Here is a 24,182-nt window from a genome sequence, read left to right as displayed (position 1 = left end):
AATGTATTTGGCAGCAGAGATTCCCATGTGGAAAAGGGCATCAGGTGGCTTAAGCTTGGTAAGTAGTTAAGAATACAGAAAAATTCAGGGTATCCTGAGCTTTAGGGTTCTGTTACTAATTGTGCTGCCTGTAATACTCTGTGTAATTGGGGTCCAGCTGCTCAGAATATTACTGTTAGATTTACCGGATGGATTACTTTAATAGGATTTGGAGAAGAGCTTTTTGTACCCTACAACTCGTGCCTGTTAACTTGTAACCTTTTAATGTAATAATCCCAGAGCTTTACCCTGGCTTTCACGTGATAATACAGGGAGATGTACATGACTTGCCACAAAAAAAGTTTATGAAGTCATCATCTAGTCTGAAGCAAGAGTTGTTTCTGCTTGTTAATGTCTCTGTACAATGAGGTCATACATGTTAGGAGAGGGAGGAAAAGCCTTGTTGGAAAGGAAACTGTGCCCTTGGTGGAACTGAGGAGAAAGTCTTTATTTCTGCTGCCATACCAAGTTTGTCACCACATCTTACCATGGTCAGCAGCAGCACCCACACAGTTAACCATGTGAATTGACCTCAGTGTTTAACTGCATGACCTGGATGAGTTATTGTGGCTGTTTGTGATTGAGATCAGTATAACTGAATCCTGCATGGTAATGAAATAGAGCATTGGGTCTGGGTGTATTTTTAAGTAAATAATGAGTTGGGTATTTTTGGGGGGGGGGGGTATTACATCTGGTTTACAAGGAAATGGGAATTGTTTGCTGCTGGTACGTCCTCTGATGAGGTCATATTGTATCCCCAGTCTTCACCCTTCCTTTTCCCTTGCCACTTCCATTACAGTGGAGATCTGGTCTGCTTGCTCGACAGTGACGTGTCTTTTAATATTCCCATTAGTTTCCAGTAGTACCTTTGCCCGCATGTCAGCCTTCAGTTTAATGGCCTTTTTTGTGTGTGTTCATTTTCTTTTGTTTCCCATCGTGGTTTTGTTTATTTCTTTTGTGTTCTTTTTCTATTTTCTTTTTTTTTTAACCCGTGGTGATGTTTGCCCTTCATATTCCCCAATGTTTGCACATGACAAGATGTTGCCATCCCAACATTACCTCCCACTTCACTGACCAGTGCCACTAATGACCATCTAGCACCAGCGACAACAGGACCGCTGCCTTCAGCCCCGCGGGATGTCGTGGCCACCCTCGTCTCCACTCGCTTCATCCGGTTGACGTGGCGGACACCTGTATCTGACCCTCAAGGAGACAACCTCACCTATTCAATCTTCTACACCAAGGAAGGTATAAACAGGTAAAGATCTCGACGTGTAACACAGCTCTTTCGTTGCTGCTCTTCACGCTAGCTTTGCTTAGAAGCACTATAAACCTATAAAAGCTCTCAGTGCTCCAAGTCTGATGGACGGCGGAGGTGAGGGGTTGTGTTTCCTTCCCTCCTGCACCCTGGTTAAACAAAGTGCATTATTTGCTTTGTCGCTGCATGTATACATAGTCATAGAGGCGATGCTTGTGCATGGTTTTGGTTGACTGCAAGCAGTTGCTACCTGCTTTTAGTAGCCTGCTTAGGCACTAAGAGCGAGCATAGACAGTAACACCTCTTCAGGTACCCTGCCTCTGCTGTAAATGCCGCCCACCATAGGCCTGGAAACACCCTCCAGATACACTGTGTGCTACTGAGAGCAAGAGGTCACTTCATGCTTTAAAGCTCTGGACAGAGTCTGATTCTAGAGAGGACCATGGGGTTGGGGTTAGTTAAATGTTGAGTCTCTCCAAGTCATCCCTGTCAAGAGGAATGCCATGAATCTGAAGCATTTGGGACATATTATGCCAATGGTTTAGTTCAGTCAACCCCTTTTTCTTCCTGACAGGCTCTACTGCTCAGAATTACAGTTTCAAATTGGTGTGATAGGGTTTTAAAGAACTTAGAGCTAGCAGTCATTTGAGCAATGCTTAATTGCAAATTAGCTTGTTGATCAGATTCATTACTCAAGAGAAAAATAACATCTACTTGCTTACTAAAGTGTGAGGATCCAAGTTGAGAAAGTCATTTAAAGAGAACACAAAACTCACCACTACTTGCAGTGAATTGCCATGCTCTCAATTCAGTGGCCAGGCCCCTTGTCCAGGCTCATGGCCGTTCATTGAGGCAATGAGGAAAGGGTTTCTTTGCCTCACCAGTGTTGCTTTGCTCCTTCCTTACTTGGGTAGTACTCAGTTGTACTGGAGATACTATAAGGGAAACAGGAAGGAAATGTGGGATCTGGCCAGCCATTGTTGCTTCTTGCCGCTCCTCTTCCACGTCCCTGGTTGTAACCCAGTGGGGTTTTAGAAAGCCATTTGCTGGAGAAGGCTCCCTTCCTCTCTGTATTGCTTTGGAGGAAGCACAACACATCCCCTTCCGCTCCATGCAAGACTATAGAAATCTAGCAGATACTCTCCTTGTGCCAAGAGCATGTGCAGAACAAAGGGTAAAAGGAATCTCTAGACCCGTGGTGCACGAATCAAAAGGTTATAGGAAAACCTGCAGCAAATGCTGTTTCCAGTTCTTGCAGAGCAGCCCTGCAGGCTTGGGTTCCTGTAGTCCACAGAACCTTACACAGCAAAGCACTTAACCTGGTGCTTAGATGGAAGCAGGTGGTTCCATTGCCTTCAATAGGATCTGTGTTTGCTTGAGTGTCCTTCTGGGTTAGGGTTCAGAGCAGGCTCTGGAAGCCTTTTATTAGCACATATTCACTATTTTCTCAACTTCACCACTCCTTTGCTTTTGGGGAGTTTTTTTTGTGAGACAGTTGGCATCACGCATTGCACAGATACAAACCCACTCTGAAATCCAGCCTTTCAGCCTGCACTTAGACAATCAGGACAATAAAATCTTCTTAAAAAGGGAGAAAAATCTGTTTAGCATGTTGCTGTTACATGGTACTTGTTGACCAGTTGGTTGGACCTTATGGAAACATTGCTTGGGTATTAAATTAAGATGAGCATCGCATACATCTAAGCAGTTGGAAATCAGAAAATTTGGAAGTGAAGCTTGGATGTGCAACCCTCTTTTCTTTCTCAGCACTATAAAGCACTACTTAAATGATGGCTTTTTTAGTCCTTGAATTATATATGATCCTATATCTTTTATGGTTTTAAGTGTATTTGTACCATCTCCTCATACCATTACATTTTTGCCTACACATACCACTTTCATTGCGTGCATTACTGGATCCTTTTAGTAGTTAAAGTGTTGTCTCTGCCTCGCTTGTGTTTGAGCAGCGATCAGGCTCAGTATTTGATTTATTTACCTTTTAAATCAGGCTTGTGAAAACTGAGAAAATTACATCTAAGATGGAAAGGGTTAGCTGGATACCCTGACATCTGTAACCCATCTTAATGGGCTGGAGAGAGTCATCTTCATACTGTGAATTGTAGGAGCACTTAAATCCCAGCAGTATCTGTGCATACTACAGCATAGAATCACAGATTGGTGGGGGGTGGAAGGGACCTTAAAGCTTCTCCAGTTCCAACCCCCTGCCACGGGCAGGGACACCTTCCACTAGAGCAGCTTGCTTTAAGCCCTCATATATATGAGGCGTGTGGTTCCTTAGTTACCAGCTGCCTCAGTCACTGCTGATTTACATTCCTGTTCTTTTCACCTGTTCAGTGAGTGGAGACACACACAGAAACATGGAAGGTGTTCCTTAACTTTGCCCTTTGGACTAATGAAGCACTGGCACAGGGTGCCCAGAGAAGCTGTGGCTGCCCCATCCCTGGCAGTGCTCAAGGCCAGGTTGGACACAGGGGCTTGGAGCAAGCTGCTCTAGTGGAAGGTGTCCCTGCCCGTGGCAGGGGTTGGAGCTGGGTGAGCTTTAAGATCCCTTCCAACCCAAACCAGGCTGTGGCTCTATGATTTAGAGGACTGTTGAGGTGGCAAGAACTTGCTGGGTGAGCCTGCAAAAGGCTCTTCCTGCACCGCATGTCGGTTTTATGCCACAAACTGCTTCTGCTGCCAAGGGGTACCCTTTGCCCAGAGAAATTCATTTCATGTTTTAACCCCCATGTCTGCTCGCAGAAACTGTTGGCCCGAGTTGAAAGTTCCAGAAGATTTATAAAAACAGCAACAAACAAGGAATTGCAGCTAAAATGCCAGTGCTGCCAACAGTGGTTGCTTCTGGTGCTTAGGAAACGGTTAAAGCTGGGTTTGATAGTGAGCTGTGTCTGCTGAGGGGTGAGAATGAAGATCTGCAGGACGTGGAGGTTGCTTTTAGCAGAGAAACTGAAACTCTCATGGCAGAGGAGCATTTCAAAGCACAGACATCAGCTGTAAGGTGCCTGGTTCCTGATGGTGTCAGTGACTGCAGAATGTCATCAGCAGGTGGCATATCTTCACCTTGGCTTGAAGACTTCAGCGTGGCTTTTATTGAGGCAGTTATGTGGATGTCTCTGGAAGGACTGAAGTAATCTGATCGGGGGAAATGACTGAATCCTTATAGACTGTATGGTCACTCGGTTATTTCATCCAGTTTGAAAAGGTTCCCCTGTAAAGGGTAGGGAAATTCAGGTGTGTAGGGGGCCAGGGGAGGTTTAATTCTCTGAAGCTTTAGACCTGGACTGAGCAGAACAACTCCAGACTGTCAGGACTTGGACAAAAAGAGAAGAAATAGCTAGCACTTGGCTATTACAAGGGGGCAGATTACGCCATGGAGGTGAGGTAGCCCAACAGCATTAAAGCCATGGTTCAACACAGTGTGCTCCAAACATGGAACATGGGGTTTAGCTGTGTATGATCACCCTGTCACAGTGTCTCTGAGAGCTGCCTGGCAGGCTCTCAGCTGACCCGGCTGCACAGACAATCCTCCCTTGCAGTCATTTCCTGAAGGGTCATCTTTATAGAATCATAGAATGGTTCGGGTTGGAAAGGATCATCCAGTTCCAACCCCCCTGCTGTGGGCACGGACACCTCACACTAAACCATGTCACCCAAGGCTCTGTCCAACCTGGCCTTGAACACTGCCAGGGATGGAGCATTCACAGCCTCCCTGGGCAACCCATTCCAGTGCCTCACCACCCTAACAGGAAAGAATTTCCTCCTTAGATCCAATCTAAACTTCCCCTGTTTCAGTTTTAACCCATTACCCCTTGTCCTGTCACTACAGTCCCTAATGAAGAGTCCCTCCCCAGCATCCCTATAGCCCCCTTTCAGATACTGGAAGCTGCTATGAGGTCTCCACGCAGCCTTCTCTTCTCCAGCCTGAACAGCCCCAAATTCCTCAGCCTGTCTCCGTACAGGAGGTGCTCCAGTCCCTGAGCATCCTCGTGGCCTCCTCTGCACTTGTTCCAACAGTTCCATGTCCTTTTTATGTTGAGGACACCAGAACTGCACACAATGCTCCAGGTGAGGTCTCACAAGAGCAGAGTAGAGGGGCAGGATCACCTCCTTTGACCTGCTGGTCACGCTCCTTTGGATGCAGCCCAGGATAGGGTTGCTTTCTGGGCTGTGAGCGCACACTGAAGCTGGCTCATGTTCATTTTCTCATCAGCCAACACCCCCAAGTCCTTCTCCTTGGGCTGCTCTGAATCTCTTCTCTGCCCAACCTGTAGCTGTGCCTGGGATTGCTCCGACCCAGGTGTAGGACCATGCACTTGGCATGGTTAAACTCCATGAGGTTGGCATCAGCCCACCTCACAAGCGTGTCGAGGTCCCTCTGGATGGCATTCCTTCCCTCCAGGGTATCAACCGAACCACACAGCTTGGGGTCATCGGCAAACTTGCAAGTTTCCCACTGTCCATGTCAGTGACAAAGATGTTGAACATATATCCAAGTATATCTCAAAACTTCGCATTTCCAGGTTTTGTTCCTGGTTTTGCACTGGAAGCTTTTTCCCTTCAGTACTTGAGAGAGGTTTTAAACCTTCACTCCAGTTTACAGAGCTCTTTAATTGGGGATTAAACTGGAATGAGTTAGAACAGTCATAACGTTCTGTCTGGTAATGGGATGTTCATACAGACCATCTGGTTTGGTACCTGTTACGCCTACCTGAACACATCCGAGCTCATAAAAGGTGCTCGTGGCTCCCTGCAGAGGGGCAGGAAAGAGAGATTCATGCAACATTAATTAATCTGCCTGTGTTTTGGGCATCCCATTGGGAGGGGAGGCTGCAGTTCCTCCTTACTGCCCCAAATGGCAACCCAGTGCCGTGTCTCTAGGCTTTTGAGAGATGTTGTCTTTCCATTAAAATAATTTTCACTTTGGGGTAATTTTAAGTAATACCCTTGGATTGCTGATGGAATTTCTGAGGAAAATCAGTGAGGGCCTTTACACTGGAGGCAGCAAATGCAAGAAGCCTTGCATGTCAGTGGGAGGTGGATGTTGCAGCACAGCTGTGAATCAGCTGGCACTTCCTTGGGGTGTTCTGATACCATCATTGCATCTCGGGCACCTCTTAAAGGTAACAGCTGAAAATGCGTTTTCAGGCAAGCCTTTTGCCCTGGTTAGAAGTGGGAAAGGGGAGGAAACGTTTCTCTCTTTCCCTACCCCAGTGTCAGTCTGTGCAGGGAAGGGTAGTTTGTTAGCATGGGTCTTGCTTCCTTCTTGCAAAAACTACTTTATAAACATGAAAAGAGGAGCAGCCTTTTGTAAAAGCGTGTCCATCAATGTGTGATGATGATGATGATGGTGCTCATTTCATGAAGGGAGTGACTAAAAATCTGATCTAAATTAAGCTGTTTATGCAGTGCCGTTTCAGCTCAACTTGCAGGAAGGAGAACATTCTAGAAACTGTTCAAATAGCTCTTTAGTTACTCTTAAGTGTAGTCTCCCTCTGTATAGTCAGAGTGAAGCAGTGCAGAAAGAAGCAGGGAGTTCATCCTGTTTTCACCCAGGTTATGGTAAGTCAACCAGACCAGTTGATTTAGAAAGAAATAAATTACAAATGGGGCTTTTGGCCCCATCGTGGCTGGAATGTAGAGAAGGGGAGACTGTGGAATGATTATGCCTGGGCTTCTGCATTAAAAATGATTTAATAGCAGCTAATGGTCGAGATGAGAATCGCCTGCCCTCTGCTGTAGAGTGAAACGAAGTCTAGCAGACAAAAGGGAAGGCATTGCATTCAGAGCAGGCACATTTTCCCTCTATGTTCTCAGTGGGGAAGGGTTTGATTTCTTCTTCAGTAACACTGGTTTTACTTGTATGTACAGGGGTAGGGAGCTGCTGTTGGAGGGAAGCCGGTACGGAGGTGTCGTCACCCAGGCGCAGCTCTGTGCACGTTCACATGGCAGCAGCGGTGCCTATGAAATAAAGGCTGTAGTTGGTTGATGATTAATCTTTTAATCTCCCCCTCAGGCCTGAGCTCCATAAGAGCTGATGGAGTTTCCTGAGCTGTGCTGGGTGTGAGGCCATGGTGCTTCCGCAACACGAGCATCGAGCACTGCTGAGGGGCGGCTCCTGCTCCCACCTCAGACTGATGAGCAGCAGAGCTGGCTCTTGTTCCCACTGCCTCTGTGGGAAGAGCAGAAAGGCCACAGCTGTTGTGCACATCAGAGCCTGTGGATGTTTGCAAATCGTCTAAATATTAGGGAGGAACCAAGTGGAGTTTGGAGGCCGCAAGATGCGGTGAAAGCTTCTTTGACAAACACACAGAAAGCAGCCCCACAATATTAACAGAGATGCCTTCAACCTCCCCAGACTCTGTGCGTGCTCCTGGACCAGCTTTTCTTCTGGCTTCACACTAGTAGGAAAAGCTGTCCCTGAATTACCGTGCTCTGTTACGGGAATAACAAAGAAGCTACTCTGAGTTTTGTGTTGTTGGGTGTAAGTCATTCTTTTAGGTCAGTGCATCTTTGTTTTCTGAAGAGAAGTTACAAAATCAGAAGCTGTTTATCACATGTACTTCTGGCATATTCTTGTTTTATTGTCTAGTCATTGCTGTATGAATAACCTCCTCATTAAGGCATTAGATATATTCATACAGGATACATCTTGGGAGCAACTATTCCTTTATTTACCCCTCAAAACCCCTCTTGCTAATCAGTGATGGTCGCTGTGCCCAACCCTTTTGTTTCCCAAAGGGAACGTGTCGAAAATACAAGTCGTCCTGGAGAGACACAAGTGATGATCCAAAACCTGATGCCAGAAACAGTTTATGTGTTTCGAGTTGTGGCTCAGAACAAGCATGGCCCTGGGGAGAGCTCAGCACCGCTGAAGGTGGCAACTCAGCCTGAGGGTACGTGCTAAATACCTGGAGGCTTCCTGACTTTGGGATCCATGGTGTGGTGGTGGTGGTGGTTTTCTCATTCCTGATGTTTCCCAGAATAAGTAGGTACTCTTAAAAGTTGTATTTGCAACCATCAACTTGCAGATCGTAGTTTCAAACTGATTTTCCAAGTTGGTGAGCTTGCATGATTTATTCTCGCCATTAAGAACTGGTAGGAAATTCCTTGTTAAATTATCAAAACTTTCTGTTATAAGAACCTTTTTAAATGGTCATTAACTGAAAAAGGGGGCAAAAGGAAAACTTAAAGCAAACGTGAAGTCTGTTGTTCATTAGAATCGCTCAGGATAAACGGAATCTGACCCTGGGAGCAGGATCTCCTTCAGAAATTGGGTCCCGCCTTAAGTGCCCCAATGAATCTGTGTGAAATGGGAATAAATACACATCTTTTTACCTTCACTGGTAGTGGAGTTGAGGCTAAAATGCTGAGCCACTGCAGATGGTGATGGTTCAGCCCGGTGACGAGCAGAGTTTCACACTTGTGTTTCAGTTCAGCTTCCTGGTCCAGCACCCAACATCCGAGCGTCAGCCACTTCCCCCACCTCCGTTACGGTGACCTGGGAAACGCCGCTGTCAGGCAATGGTGAAATCCAGAACTACAAACTCTACTACATGGAGAAGGGGCAGGACACTGAGCAGGTAGGGAGCCCGGCCCTTCCTGTGGGGTGTATAATGCTGGGAACAGCCTGTTTCCTTTTAGTACGCTTTTACCTTAAATTCCTAAACGCAGCTAGCGTTCATCTCCCTGATGGGCTGAATCCTATGGCCTAAACAAAGGAAATGTTAAGAATGAAAAATCCAGCATGAAATGCCTTGGAATTAAACTTATTTAGATACTCAGCAGCATAGAGCAGCTTTTTGGGGAAGTCCATCATATCATGAGAGGAGAACACAAATATTCATGAAAACCATCTTCCCTCTGGTTCAGACAGTGCAAAGGATGCTTATGGTTTTGTAGTAAAATAGTTTAACTCCTGATTTTTAGCATGATCCTTAGTCTGAGCTGTTCTTACTACTTGAGCTCTTTGATTCACTGGTGGATATTTTGATAGTGTGGAGCATCTTATTGATTAAATTTCTACTGGGAGGATCCAGTGTGTTCTGTAGAAGTACAAGCTGCCGCCTGAGAATAAACACAGCTTTGGGAGGATTAATCCCAGCCATTTAATTTCCTTCTGATGGCATATGAGTATGATCCCAGCTTTAAAAAGCTACAGGAAGAGTATTTTTGTTAGTTTTCAAGATAAGTTTTTACATCTGTTTTAAATAGGAATGTATTCCTCAGGTAAAATGACCTCTTCTGCATCCCACTGTTGAGCACATAGTGAGAATTGTTACTAACAGGCAGGTTTGCCAGGTGACTTGAAGAATTGCTTTACTCAAACTCGTAAGGCATGTCTAATAGTGATGATTCTGACCTCACCTGTGTGCTTCCTTATGCACAGGATGTTGATGTAGCAGGACTCTCCTACACCATTAACGGCTTAAAGAAGTACACAGAGTACAGTTTCCGTGTGGTAGCGTACAACAAGCACGGCCCCGGTGTCTCCACCCAGGATGTTGTTGTGCGAACGCTGTCAGATGGTGAGCTGCTTTATCCCTGCTCTTTTTCTTTACAGGAATTATCCAGTCATTTCCTTTGAGTGAATTTTTAACCAGCCTTTGTTCACTGCTGCCCTGTTTTATTAAAAAGGTCCTTGTTGCATAGGGCCATACATAGTTGAAAGTTCCCCCTTAGGCTTTCTAAATTGGGTGAAGGAAAATTACTGTACCTGCAAAAGTACCAGGTGTTCTGCTTATGAAACAATGGTGTCCTTCATCTCAACATCAGGAGCTTATTTCATGGGTTATTGAGTCTACAAAGTATTAAAAGCAGTCAGAAAATCAAGTGTATTGAATGCAAGGGCTCCAAATTATTTGTCAGGTTTTGCAGTATTTTTACACATCGACCAGAGTTCTGCTTTTGGAGTGGGTTTGTTTAATTGTGATTATATGGGAAGAAGTTGTGTGTCTTTGTTTAGACACATACTATTAAATCCATTGCATACAGTAATGGAAGAGAAAATGGTAACTGTTCTGTGAGGCAAATAAAGAGGTGACATGAGCAACTACAGGTCTGTGGTCAAGTGTGGAATGAATCGAGTTCATGTTAACTTTTACGGATAAGTTGACCCCTATATGAGAGCAGTCAGTGCAAAAGCGAGCCTAGCCTGGGATCCTCTCACCAGGAGTGACCCACACCAGAAGAGATGAGCGCAGAGCTGCGTTGTCCCAAACTCCCTATGCCCGAGTTCGTTCCTGGGGGACTTCCTGACCCTGCAGTGGTTTCTGTGTATTTACTAATTCAGTTGCTCTTGTATGAAACCCTTTCAGCATGCTCTCTAACCCACGTCAGCTTTTACCATCCGCAACATCAAACGCACAAAGATCTACCAATGACCTTACTGTGAAAATCACCCCTGTTTGTCTGTTCTGAGCCTGCTGTGTCTTAGTGTCCATCAGCCCTCTGTGTCCTGCTCCTCATTTCATAGACCTTTGCCGTGTTCTCCCTCATCCCTCTCTTTCCCGGATTCCCAAGTCACAGACATGGTTAGCCATTCCTTCCCTGGAGCCATTTCAGCCTCCAGTGCCCTTCCCTGCCTTCTGCCACAGTTCCTTTTCTCTGCTTTTAAAAGAGGGGACTAAAATTGTATCAAAGATGCAAGTGTGTAATGACCAGCATTTGCCTGTTTCTTGGATCATTCTGAGCACTGGGTTTGCTGAGAATCTTCATGGAATTGGTCTGCTGAGAGCTATTGTTTTGCACGTAGAGATGGGATCTTTTTTCGCATGTGCATAACATTATCTACTGTGAACTTCATCTCTCACTTTAATATCCAGGCACTAAACGTGCTGAGGTCTTTCTGCAGTTCTTTACCATCAGACCTTGTCTGCACTTACCTCGGTCACCTCACTGCTCATCCCCTTTCATCGCTTCCAGTGTGCTGAGCCACAGGGGTGTCGGTGCATTCCATGGTGCACCTCCGCAGGTCATCACCGTGGACGGTCCCACCTGTTCTTTCCTTTCTTTGAACCAGTTGTTTGCTCAGGCAAGGACTTCTCTCCTGTCCCCTTCCCGAAGAGCTCTCCAGCAGGTTTGCAGTGCAGGATTTCCCTGTAAGAAGTGACAAGTATGTATTATTGCTCCGTGCATCTGGGAGTTTCACACTTACTGTAGCTTCAGTTTATTTGCCTGCTACAGGTTTCTGACTTCCACTCGAAGCTTCTCAAATGGAACCCCTTGTAAATCCCACATTGAATTTGCCACCTCCCAGTATCAAGGTAACTTGTGAGAGGTTACACATTTGTCATGTTCCCAACTTCCTTGTGGAATCCTGGATGGATAGCAGCTAACCCTGGCCACACGCTCCTGTTCCCTGTCTGACTTTTCTGTAATCCCTTGTGTTGACATTTCTGTTTGAGAGATCCTGCAGGTCCCTTGTAAAGGGTTATTATGGAGCCTCTCCTCTTCCTTTCACTCAGTACAAACACAGAGATAGATGTGTGGCCTTATCTCTTCCTTTATTTGTCATACCCTGACCATTCACTAGCCCCTCTCTAAAGGGTTTCCAGCTCCTTAGTTGTTTGAAGAAGAGTTTGTTATTACTTGTAATGTCGCTGTCAGGTTTTCCTGAAGTTCTTTCTGGCCCAATTTCAGTTTTCATGTTTAACCAACAGAAATGGCTTTTCTAAAGCTTTCTGAAGGATGTCATCGTGCTGCTTACAGCCTTACAGCCATGCTGCTCTCCCCCTTCAATCTCAAATCCTTCCAGATGAATAATGCATGTTTTCTTCTGAGTTCCCTTTCTGTGGTGTCCCTAAGCTCTCTCTGTGTCTCCTGCAGGGATTTCTTTCTGACCTTCCTTTAGGTTCTATTTAACAAGCTTCTGCATTCTTGTGTAGGTTTTTGCTCCTGATCTGTTACAGTGATTTGTTGCAGGGTAACCCTTTTAGGTATTACAATGTGAACCCCAGTTTACGTGCTGCATGTAAGCATCACCTCTCTTCTCATCATCCTCCTGATCTATGGGAAGCAGTTGTGTGTTACAGTTGGAAACGTGATCCCTGTGTCACACCCTGAGCGAGGACATTGTCCTTATGGGTCATCACAGCTCTCTGAGCTGTCAGCTCATCATGGCCCTCCGGCCTGGGGTCACCTGTCTACAACGTACCAGATGAGGTCAGGCCTTTGCTGTCGAAGCGTGGGCTATCATAGAATCATAGACTAGCTAGGGATGGAAAGAACCTTGACCATAGAACATCCATTCCAGTTGTTGGACTGGTTAAACTCTTCATCTGGTCTGAGTCTAAGCTTACCTTGACATAAAATGAGCTGTGCACATGGCGAGGTAAGTGTGTATGAGTACACCTGTGTGCATGTATCCTTTCCTGTGTGCTGCTGATTGTCCTTCTCTTGCCACATTTGCAATATAGATGCTAATTATTAATCTCTTCTTGGGAAACTTGAGTCTTTTCTTAAGGTTGCTCTGAAAGTAGGCACCAGCCACGTAAAACAAACAGCAAAAAAAGCTTAACCTCATTTTCTTCTCTTAACCTGTGTGGCTTTTTAAAGGCCCTAGCACTTAATCCCTCGTCTGTTCATTTCAGACTCTATTCACTTGGCAAGAGAGAAGGAAAACCAGATCCTTGTTGTCTCCCTTTTACCTGTGGGATAGTGGAAGATGGGTATTTAGAATCATAGAACCATAGAATAGAAAGGACCTTAAGATCATCCAGTTCCAACCCCCTGCCATGGGCAGGGACACCTCACACTAAACCATCTCACCCAAGACTCCATCCAACCTGGCCTTGAACGTTGCCAGGGATGGAGCATTCACTTCCTTGGGCAACCCATTCCAGTGCCTCACCACCCTTACAGTAAAGAACTTCTTCCTTATATCCAACCTGAACTTCCCATTTCAGTTTGAACCCGTCACCCCTTGTCCTGTCACTACAGTCCCTGATGGAGAGTCCCTCCCCGCCATACTTGTATTTATTTAGCTCCAGCCCAGTGTACCTCTCACTTTCTGCACTGGGGGGTGTTTTCTTAGGTATTGTTGTAGCTGGGGTGAGTTATTTGGGAAGTACTTAATTCGGACTGGGACAGCCTTTACCCTGTGAGCTACATCCTGGTCCTTGTACTCTGCTGCAGCCTCAGGGACCCTTATCTCTGCCTTTGAGGTCATCTTGTGAGTCTGAAGTGCTGTGACAGGGCTTCCGTGCTCTCAGGTTCCCATTCACATTGCCTTTTGTCGAACGGAGTTACACTGTTGTGACCAGCGAGTTGCTACAGCTAGCAAAGGACTAACAAAGAGCCAAGTTTAAAAGCAGAACCTGCCTTTGTGATGCGCTTTACCCTTCGGTAACACAGGGATGAGCTGACCCTGAGCTTTTCCTGTTACCGAAAATCATGATCACAGAATCCATGGCTGGAATTTTGCATGGGGGTTCTCAGAATCAAGCATGAATATTAAAGATTTGATTTAGAACAGTACAGAATGTGATCTCTTTTCTTAGAGTTCATGGGAAGTACCTTTAAATAGAAACCGTTTGTTATTTAGATACCTTTAGTAAGTAGAGACCTGAATAAGAAGTGAGTTTGTTCTTGGACAGACAACGATACAGAAGCCTCTAAGCCAGTCAGTGCATGTCATAAAGTACCTGGTTGTATATTGTAGTTCTTATACAGTGTCTTCAACCAGAAGGGTTTGTACTTTCATAATGATTGATAGCAGAGAGCATTTGTGCATGAAAATACAGAACTTGGTACAATATGTGGCAAGTCTGGAGTTGTAATTCCATGAATGTTTCTAGTCCCCAGTGCTCCACCACAGAATCTGACGCTGGAGGTCCGCAATTCCAAGGTAAGATGGGGAGAATCTCCTCTTTGTAAATAAAAGCTTGGCAGGGCTTAGATTTGCCCAATTTGGGGTCTTTTTTTCTACTGTGCTGCTTTTCAGCTGTTTGTATAGGAGAATATCTGAACGTGGTGCTTGACGCCCTAGAAACTCCAGTCCTGTTGTGGGTTGTATGCATGGAATGCAGTGAAGACGATGACAATGCACCAAGGCACGGAGGCTAATTATGAAATAGGTTTCATCAGCCACAAAGGCCAGAAACACCATGGCTCAAACATGTTCCTGTTGATTAACTATTGGTTAACGTTGTAGAGTCCTGGGTGTTTTAAAGAGAAAGTTCTGCACTTGGGCATTGTGACTTTGGAGATTATGAATGGAGATTCTTTAAAAAGCCTTTTCTGACAGCTTCCAAATATCTTCTTTACCACCTGTATGACTAAAACTAAGTAACTTCATGTACATAAACTACAGGTCAGGTAACCTGTACCCTTTAGAGAAAATACCAGTTCTTAGTGATAGATCCTCCAGTAAACCCTATCTTAAGATAACCTGAAGGAAGTGAAGGGGAAAACCAAGGGGGCTGTTTGTATCAAAAGGTCTAACAGGATCGAATGCTTCAAGGTGAACTTCTGTAGGCACGTGTATGACCTGGGTGGCTGCTGAATCGTAGGGTTTTACTTGTTACATACAGGCTCTGCTTTACTACATGAAAATGCAGTACTTTGTCCTGTGTCTCATGAACTCTTGGCACTAGGGTAGTTTCTGTGGCTGTGTGGGGGGTGATGACATTGTAATGACCTTCTGCCTTCCACAGAGCATCATGCTTCACTGGCAGCCTCCTCCTGCAGGGACACACAGTGGGCAAATCACTGGCTACAAGATCCGCTACCGTAAGGTGTCCCGCAAGAGCGATGTAACGGAGAGCATCGGTGGGACCCAGCTCTATCAGCTCATTGAAGGTGAGCCATCATCTGCCAGTGTTTGTTAGCACAAGGGGGGGGTTAGGTGCCTTTAGTGGGCTCAGGCTGAGGTGTTTGCACAGGGTTCTTACCTCGGGGGAAAGCTGAAAACCCTTCAAATGAGAGTGTGTAGGTTATGAGGTAGTGTGGGCTGGCTGGCAATGACCAGTACATAGACCAGGAGGAAGGCTTCATTTGGATCTTGTTGTTCAGTCTCTGTAAATGAACAGTTGGTCCGAAGAGAAGGAATTGTGCCTCTGCAGAAAATGAATATGCACTTTTTAACAAGATGTTTTGATTTGTTCTCAGAAACTCCAGCTGTGACTTCAGGAAGTTTTGGTTTTCTCACACAGCAGCAGTTGATCTGTGCTTGTAACTAGAGTGTATTTTTGCCAGCAGCAAAGCCTGTTGAAGATGTTCCATATATCAAATTCTAAGTGCATTTTCATACTGCTTTCATTATTGACTATACACTCTTCCATACAGGAAACAAACTGTCTGCATAGTTTATACTCTTCACCTGGGTTTAGTTATGGAGTGGGTGGTTCTGTACTTTAACTAATTGGGAGGAATTAAAGCCAGATGCAAACAGTACCTCACAGGCTTTTCCAGTGTCACAACCCTGGGGGTCTCCAGTTCAGCTCTTACACCCTGTGGTCAAAGCTGGGGTGTGGGTACTACCATTTCCATTCTTGACCTCCTGTTATGCTCCAGTGGCACCAGTGGGGTGGAAGGCAGTTGGAATCCCTGGTTTGCTATCTTGGGTACTCTTTGTCTCTAAGGTCTTGAACGAGGCACAGAATACAGCTTCCGAGTAGCTGCCCTGACTGTCAATGGTACCGGACCAGCGACCGACTGGGTGTCAGCAGAAACATTTGAGAGTGATCTGGATGGTAAGATCAGGAGTGTACCCATATTTGTGACATCAAAACCGTTAGAATTCATGGGCAGGACATGAATTTTATTGCCTTTTTCAAGTTTGATTGTCATTGTTGAAGGCAAACTGATTGTTTTCAGTTGGTTTTTCTATATTCTAATTGTACGATGTGCTTTATTTATGATTAACTGAAATTAATTTCTATTCTAACACAAAATTCTTGCAGAGTCCATACAATAGCTTGAAATTAAGCTCTGCTTCTACACTTCCTGTAGAACTGTATAAGGGCACTAAGATTTTTCTGCTAAGAAATACCTGATTATGAATGACAGTGTCAGTGATGTGATTCAATATTTAAATAATAATACAAAGTAAGGTTCATATTATACTAATAACAATCATAATGGCCCAAATTTTATACTGTAATAAAATTCATCATGTTAATATGCAGGGATTTGTATGCTATGAAACTGAAACTGGAGGACTCTTTTCCTCTTGCGAAGTAAAACACTGAAGATGTATTTACATAGCCCTCCAGTGAGGCTGATGAAACCATGGAAGTGTACACCAAATTGCTGGGAGTGGAGATTTAATCATAAAATCATAGAACGGTTTGGGTTGGAAAGGACCTTAAGATCATCCAGTTCCAACCCCCTGCCATGGGCAGGGACACCTCACACTAAACCATGTCACCCAAGACTCTGTCCAACGTGGCCTTGAACGCTACCAGGGATGGAGCATTCACAACCTCCCTGGGCAACCCATTCCAGTGCCTCAGCACCCTAACAGTAAAGAACTTCTGCCTTGTATTCAATCTAAACTTCCCCTGTTTAAGTTTGAACCTGTTACTCCTTGTCCTATCACTGCAGTCCCTAATGAATGAATTGGCTGTTGGAAGGCATGATGTGGTTGCTGATGAGGTGCAGTGCTTTTGGCTGCAGTGTGGGTACAGACTTGGGTTGCTTGTAGACTGTATCAGATTTGACACAGGAGCAAAGAAAGAGCAGAAAGCACTGTCTTCAGCCCTAGACCTTTGCAAACTCCCCATCATTGGTACCACGCTTCCTTAGAATGCTTTTCCTGGGCTTCTAGTTTTGCTGAGACTCTTTCTAAAGAGAACATTTGCCCCACAAGAATTGTTGCTTTTGTTATTGCTCCAGTACTGGTAGCAGTAGACTAGGACGGACCTTTATCTTCCATCAGAGGTCAAGTCTCTTCCACTGCTTCATGATATGCAGTGCACAGAACCACGTTAACATCTTGTTTTCCACACATAGGGTTTTTAAAAGTAGAGAATGTTCTGTGAAAACTGTTGACCCTTGATAGCTGGACCAGATGTTGGTTATTTACTACACCAGAACAGTTCAAAGGTGGGAACCTGCTTCTTGCAGAATTGAGATCCAGGTGTGGCATACAGAATTCCGATCTGTGAGCATCTCCCAGGAATCTCAGAGCAATTAAAATGGAAGAAAAGTGGTTATTTTAAAAAGGATGAGGCGAATCTCGTTGGAGCTGCCTCCATGGCGCTGCTGATCCTGGTTAGACTGTTCCCATTTCAGAAAAGCATTTAATTAGTGCTCCTGCACGCAAGTTAGCTTGCGCTTTTTTGTAGGCCAGTTTCCCTCTTGGCTTTGTTAAAGTAGCTGCAGGGCCCCGTGATGTCTTTCACATCTGTGTGGCTTGAGATTCAGTTCTGCTGGCAGCTGGAAGACAGAATAGTGAAAGAGCTCCAGTATTTGCTCTGTGCTGTTGGAAGGTTGCCTCGACAGTCAGCTGATGAAAGCTCTTGAGAGCCGGGGCTTCAATCTTTGTGTTAATGCAAAGTTGATGCTTGACTTAATACTCATCCTCTTGCTGCTTACTCTTCACTTCCTCATCAAGAGCAGTGCAAAGCCCAGTGTTCAGGGTAGAGTTGTGTTTTGTAGTTATTTTAAATGCCTTTTTGGAGTTGAAATCCCTTTCATCTGTGTCTGTCTTCCTCTAACTGGCTGTGACACAACCTTGCAGAATGAGAACCCGCTCATTCCCCAAACCTCAGCAGAGCTCTGCACATAGGCAGCACTTACACATGGTACTGAAAGTGTGCTCTGCTTTTGAAGCAGAGTTCATTGTACTTTGCCAGAGGATAGCATCAGGACTAAATTTAATCAGGACAGTAGGAGGGAAAAGGAAAGAACCTTTTCATTCTGTGTGGGCTTTGCCATTTTCATTTTTGTCCAGTGGGAATGTTGAAATTAAGGAATTCTCACTTTCTTTATGCATATTCTTTTCAATGAATTAAGTAATAAAAACTTCACAATTAATGTTACAACATAACACGGTGTCCATATGATTCTGTATACATGCATGAGATCTTTCTATCTGTGCATGCTGGAAAAAAGGTGTCCATGCTCCTATGGAGCCAGGCTGAGAGAGCTGGGCTGGGGCAGCCTGGACAAGAGAAGGCTCCTGAAGGGGAGACCTGAGAGCAGCTCCAGTGCCTGAAGGGGCTGCAGGAAACCTGGAGAGGGGCTTGGGACAAGGGATGTAGGGACAGGCCAAGGGGAATGGCTTTAACCTGCCAGAGGGGAGACTGAGATGAGCTCTTAGGCAGAAGCTCTTCCCTGGGAGGGTGCTGAGGCGCTGGCACAGGGTGCCCAGAGAAGCTGTGGCTGCCCCATCCCTGGCAGTGTTCAAGGCCAGGTTGGACACAGGGGCTTGGAGCAAGCTGCTCTAGTGGAAGGGGTCCCTGCCCGTGACAGGGGTTGGAGCTGAATGAGCTTTAAGGTCCCTTCCAACCCAAACCAGGCTGGATTCTATGGTACTTTTTATTTTTCTCTCTTTACTAAGCTCATGTGGATAATTTCAGGACCATGCAAATCTGTTTACAACCAAGCTTTAATTTCTCAGGCTTACTGGACATGTGAGGCTTAAGTCCCTTTTATTCCATTGAATTTAAATAGAAACTAATTCACTTTCTGGTGTCATCAATGGAAATGGGAGCCAGACTCTTACAGTTTAGTTTTAGGGGGGCCGTGTCGTTTTGCAGTTGGTGCAAGGCCCCCGAGGAGCCCATATGCCAGAGGTGTTGAACAGTTGTGCAGAGTCTCTCCCCTGTGCACTAACTCGTGTGCAGTTAAAAATGTCCCCTCCCGTATTGCAGTGCTGTAGCTTTTCTGTAGTTAATAGTTGTGAACCTCAATTGATCAGCGGTGTCAGCTGGAGACTGTAAACTCCCTGGGCAAGCAGGCCAGTGGCATATTATGATCCAAATAATCCTCCTGTCGTGGTGCTTTATTAAATGCTTTTAGAGAACCGCTGCATGTTTCATTAAAATGAAATCCCTGCAGGAAGCACAGCCCTCGGAACTGGTGCTGGTTTAGAGCAGGGAACTTGCCTTCTACTTGCACAGAATTATTTATCATCTGCCGACATACAGCAGGCTCCAGTGGCCTGACAAAAGCTCTTACTTCATTTGGGGGATGATAAAACAAGGGCTTGGACAGCAGTAGGTGCAGCCGTGCTTTTAGATTGCTCTGAAGTTCTACTCGGCAGTGGGGAAAACACCATCCAGTAAAAATACTTGGGGATTTCAGTGCCGTGTTGTGGAAGTTCTTCTGCCGGGGATCCCCGTCCCAATGCTCTGGTGGATTGTGAGGGGATTTGTGTTGCGTGTGGTACAGGTGCATTATAGTTTGTGAATTATGTTAAAGAGGCCCAAGGATTTAAACAGTGACAAGTGTAGGACAGACCAGAAGAAACCTTTGTAGCACATGCAGCAGTGGTTTATGGACAATTCTTAGAGCTTTGGAGTAGTTTTTTGAAGGCCAGGAGTGTTGCTTTCATCATTAGGTTGTTTTCAGTGTAATTATTGTAATGCCCTCAGGTAAGTGATGTGATGGAGCTGGAAGTAGATTGGAGGGGAAGGACGTGATAAATTTCATGGCTGTTTGAGGAATGACAAACTAGAACATGCACAAACATCAGAACATCTGCCTTGACGCAGATCTGATGCTTCCCTTCAGTACAACTGCCCTTTCTTTTAAACAGAGGGTCTATTAAAATGTACTAGTCTACAAATCTGTGTTAATTTTCTTCTGCTTATTAGAGGTCTTTGCTCTCTCTTGCACAACGACGCTCCTCCTTTGGAGCGTATTCATTTCAGTACAGACACAGAGTAAAGTGCTTCGTTTGACCTTCCTAGCTCATAGGTCTTTATGTAATTACCTTTATTTAGGAATCCTTTCAGTCCATCATTTTTCTTTAACAGAAACCCGCGTTCCTGAAGTTCCCAGCTCCCTGCACGTCCGTCCCCTTGTCACCAGCATTGTCGTGAGCTGGACTCCTCCTGAAAACCAGAATATCGTGGTGAGAGGCTATGCGATCGGGTATGGCATCGGCAGCCCTCACGCCCAGACCATCAAGGTGGACTACAAACAGAGATACTACACCATCGAAAACCTAGGTATGGGGAGAGAATCAACACTCGTGCCCAGGTTTTACCTCTCAGTGCTGCCACAGTTCTCTAATTATGGAGTTAGAAATAACTAATACTGCATGTGTGTTCTTAAGGCGATCTTGTTCCTTATTGAGCTATTGCAGTGGATGCCACACTGTGGATAAATTTGAAATAAACTCTATTTTCTGATGATAAAGAGGCAGAGGAATAGCCCTTCCCCCCCCCAACCCCAGAACCCTACATCCACTGAGTTTGAAGCACAGTGCGTTTTGATGTGGTGCTTTCTTTTCAACACTTATTAAAACGCTTCCATGCTGAGCAGCGTTCCCTGGTTCTCCTTCTGGAGCTGCAGAACAGGTGGCCTGAGGCAAAAAAGAAACTCAAATGTCACCAAGATACAGTGGCATCTACGTGGAAAGAAAACTGGAGATTCAATCCTCCAGAGAATTCTCTGTGTTAGGTAAAATATCCTGAAAGCAAAATAAACAGTGTCACAAACTATGGGAAGTTCTATGAAAGAGGAGTTTTGAGTGATTTTATCATAGAGCAACTTAAAACAGTCATTAAAGATGTTTTTCCTCACTGTTGTTTTGACTGTGCTTGAGGAAGGTTTGCTGAGACTGCAGACCTGTGCTGTAGGAGAACTTTGGAGCACTAACAGAAAGTCTATGTGGAAATTCAGCCTAAGGATTTCATGTATTCCTGTCATAAAATACTGAACAAAGAGAAGGAGAAAACGGGATTCAATGTGAGCTTGACTTAAGGCGTTTGTTCTTTCCCTTTAGACCCAAGCTCCCACTATGTCATAACCCTGAAAGCCTTTAACAACGTTGGGGAAGGGATCCCTCTCTACGAGAGCGCGGTGACCAGGCCTCACTCGGGTAAGGGCGAGTGGCTGCTCTCAGTGTCTTGCACAGCCAAACTCCTCCATGAACTGCACGAGGCTGAGCTCGTGGTGCTGGTGTGTGACCGAGTGGCCTTGCTGTTGTGGTGGTTGCGTTCACACGTCCTCCATTCATGGAGCCACCTCAGATTGGTATCATTTGTACGTTACAGCACTTACCTTTCAAGTGCTAATCCCAGCCTGGTTCTCTGTGCAGCCTGTGCCAGCACCTCACCACCATTACCTCGGCACACATCCTGTGGGTGCAGTTCTGAAGGCCCTTGTTTTGTGTTTTATAGTATAGACAAGTATAGATTTTTGAGGGTCTTTTACACTGAGGTTTTGAATGTGATGCCTGCATTTTCTTCCTCTAAGTCTCAGTGTCTTGTCACTTACACTAAGCAAGTTCCTGGCATATGTGTTTCTTGTAATACATTAATAAAAGATTTTAAGCAGAGAAATTGGTTTGCAAGCAAGCTACTACATTGCTGTAGCTCAGTGTGCTCCCTGTTAGACTCTCAGTGTCACACAGTCACTCTGTGTAGCTGGAATCCTTGTCAGTTATGAAGATTTGCAGTTACTGCAGGTCTGTGTGACGTTGGAAACTTGAGCACCATCAAGAGTCTGTAAAAGGTGCTGGGAGTTCCCCTTCATTTTTATGAAGTGGTAGTTACCCAGCTAGGAGTTCAGCTCTTTTTCCTCATGGTTTTCTGAAGGGGAGGGATCAATGGACATTCAGTCAAATATAGTTCAAATTACTGCATGTTGGGGGTTCTTAGGCCATGGGTGAATGCACTGAACACTAATATGTTAGGTGTGTATATATCTTAGCATATATATGTTGTCTGACTGTCTTAAGAAGGGAACACGATGCAAGAGTAATTTTATTAGCCTGTCTTATGTCACCTATTTATTAACTCTGGCTTTTCTCTCTTTTTCTCCATTTCTCACCTTTCATTTCATTGCACAACCCTGCATTTCCCCTTTTTGTTTTGTTTTACATTAAAATGCCACCTTCTCCCTTTTTAATTATAATACACTACTTTTTACCCATCAATTCCCTAGACACTTCCGAGGTTGATTTGTTTGTTATTAATGCTCCATACACTCCAGTGCCAGATCCGTCTCCCATGATGCCACCAGTGGGAGTTCAGGCTTCCATCCTGAGCCATGACACCATACGGATCACTTGGGCAGACAACTCTCTGCCGAAGAACCAGAAGATCACAGATGCTCGCTACTACACAGTGCGCTGGAAAACCAATATTCCTGCTAATACCAAGTACAAGGTATCGGAGCTTCCCCAGCACTAACACAGCTGCCTTCAGTCAGTAACAAGCAGTTTCGTGTTTGAGGCAGGGTTAAGTGAAGCAGAGTAAAGAAAGACAAGGGCTGAGGAAGTGGTGTAGAGGTGGGCTCAGTTTTATTTGAGATGTCTGAACCGAGTTCACAGAATCCCAGCCTGGTTTGGGTTGGAAGGGACCTTAAAGCTCATCCAACTCCAATCCCTGCCACGGGCAGGGACACCTTCCACTAGAGCAGCTTGCTCCAAGCCCCTGTGTCCAGCCTGGCCTTGAGCACTGCCAGGAATGGGGCAGCCACAGCTTCTCTGGTTCACAGCAGTTCTGCTCAGTTAAATCATTGCTTCAAAGATTCATCTAGACTTAGTGGAAGGAGTTGGTTTTGTGTTCGCTTTTGCATGTGTGGGGTGTTGGTGTGAGTGGAAGGGCCACCATGGGAGCAAAGGTGAATGTTTCCATGGTTACTTTCTGCTGTGGAACCATGGAAACAGTGACAGTTTCATACTTTCTGCTTCACCCAGTTGTGATCACATCCGTAAATGGGGACTTACCTTTAGAGGAGCCAGTAACACATTAGTAAGGAACATGTTACCAGTGGCTTCTCTCCAGGTAACAGATCTGAGTTCCAGGGGAGAGTCATGCAGGGTGTCTTTACGTTTCCTTTTGCAACCTTTCCTGTTCATACAAAGCTGACAGTGAACTGCATGGGTACGACGTCTGTGACAGTAACTTCATGAGGGCCCTGCCTCCCTTGATTTTCATCTGGTGTTCTGATTTGAAAAGCAGAGTTGGGGCTTGCTTTATGGCTTTGCATTTTCTTCAGTCAGTTGGTTGGATCGTTTTTTAGGTTTCAGAGTTCTCAGGAGGCCTCAAAACTGCTGACTTCAGATTTCACATTAGAAATGAGACTCAAAGGAAATGGTTGTTAAAACCTTCAGCCAGTGGAGCTCCCTTTATGCTCTCACAGAGCAATCTTGGTACAAACCAGGGTTTTTTAATGGAAATGAAAAGCTGTGTATATCTGTGTTCTCCCTCTAAAGGCAAGTTATTTGAGCCCTCATTCCCGTGTCCTGTGGAGGGGATGTCTCAGGAGTGGTTTATACAATACTGCAGTTTCATTAGTTAAATGCTAGGAAATCCCACCCTGTGGTAAATGAAGTAAATGAAGCAAATGAAGCTTCTGGTGGACAGTGGTGGTTACTTTTAAGAAAGGCAAAACCTTTTTCAGCAGCGTTGCTCCATCAGCTGCTGCATTTCAGTCAGGTCTTGGGTAACTTTATGAAGTGTGAGCTAGTGTACTGCTTGTTGCAGCCAGCTCTCGCAGCCTTCCTGTTTCTTGCATGCCTGGGGGCTGTTGGCCTGTTGCATCGGAGCTCCTCTGATCCACCACCTTGCACACAGCAGTTGTATGCTGGTGTCAGTTCTCTGGTATCCAGTGCTACATCAGCTCAACATAAAGTCGTTTCATCCATCCCTCTTGTCAGTAAGTATAGTTCATTCATGTTTCCTACGTTTACTCCCCACTTCTGCACAGTTGCAAACTCACTGAGGAAAAGTAATGACTTCAA

General features: G+C 45.2%; 1 protein-coding gene across 9 annotated transcripts in view; it reads left to right on the top strand.

Moving 5' to 3' along the window:
- NEO1 (neogenin 1) overlaps positions 1-24,182 on the top strand; it is a 187,922-nt gene that overhangs the window by 138,935 nt on the left and 24,805 nt on the right. For 4 of the 9 annotated variants that reach the window (XM_061447361.1, XM_061447367.1, XM_061447360.1 and 1 more), the window contains exons 8-17: positions 1,078-1,297; positions 8,057-8,211; positions 8,750-8,898; positions 9,705-9,843; positions 14,113-14,162; positions 14,971-15,115; positions 15,898-16,008; positions 20,242-20,436; positions 21,216-21,311; positions 22,379-22,602. In XM_061447361.1, the coding sequence (XP_061303345.1) occupies positions 1,078-1,297; positions 8,057-8,211; positions 8,750-8,898; positions 9,705-9,843; positions 14,113-14,162; positions 14,971-15,115; positions 15,898-16,008; positions 20,242-20,436; positions 21,216-21,311; positions 22,379-22,602 (1,484 nt within the window). The remainder of the gene's footprint in view (positions 1-1,077; positions 1,298-8,056; positions 8,212-8,749; positions 8,899-9,704; positions 9,844-14,112; positions 14,163-14,970; positions 15,116-15,897; positions 16,009-20,241; positions 20,437-21,215; positions 21,312-22,378; positions 22,603-24,182) is intronic. The other 5 variants (XM_061447365.1, XM_061447368.1, XM_061447363.1 and 2 more) reach the window with 3 other exon arrangements.

The sequence above is a fragment of the Pezoporus flaviventris genome, unplaced genomic scaffold (assembly GCF_033815535.1).
Source record: "Pezoporus flaviventris isolate CSIRO_AGI_PZ_B2104156 unplaced genomic scaffold, CSIRO_AGI_Pfla_v1 ptg000006l, whole genome shotgun sequence".
Lineage (NCBI taxonomy): Eukaryota > Metazoa > Chordata > Aves > Psittaciformes > Psittacidae > Pezoporus > Pezoporus flaviventris.
This window is presented reverse-complemented; position numbering and strand designations above follow the sequence as displayed.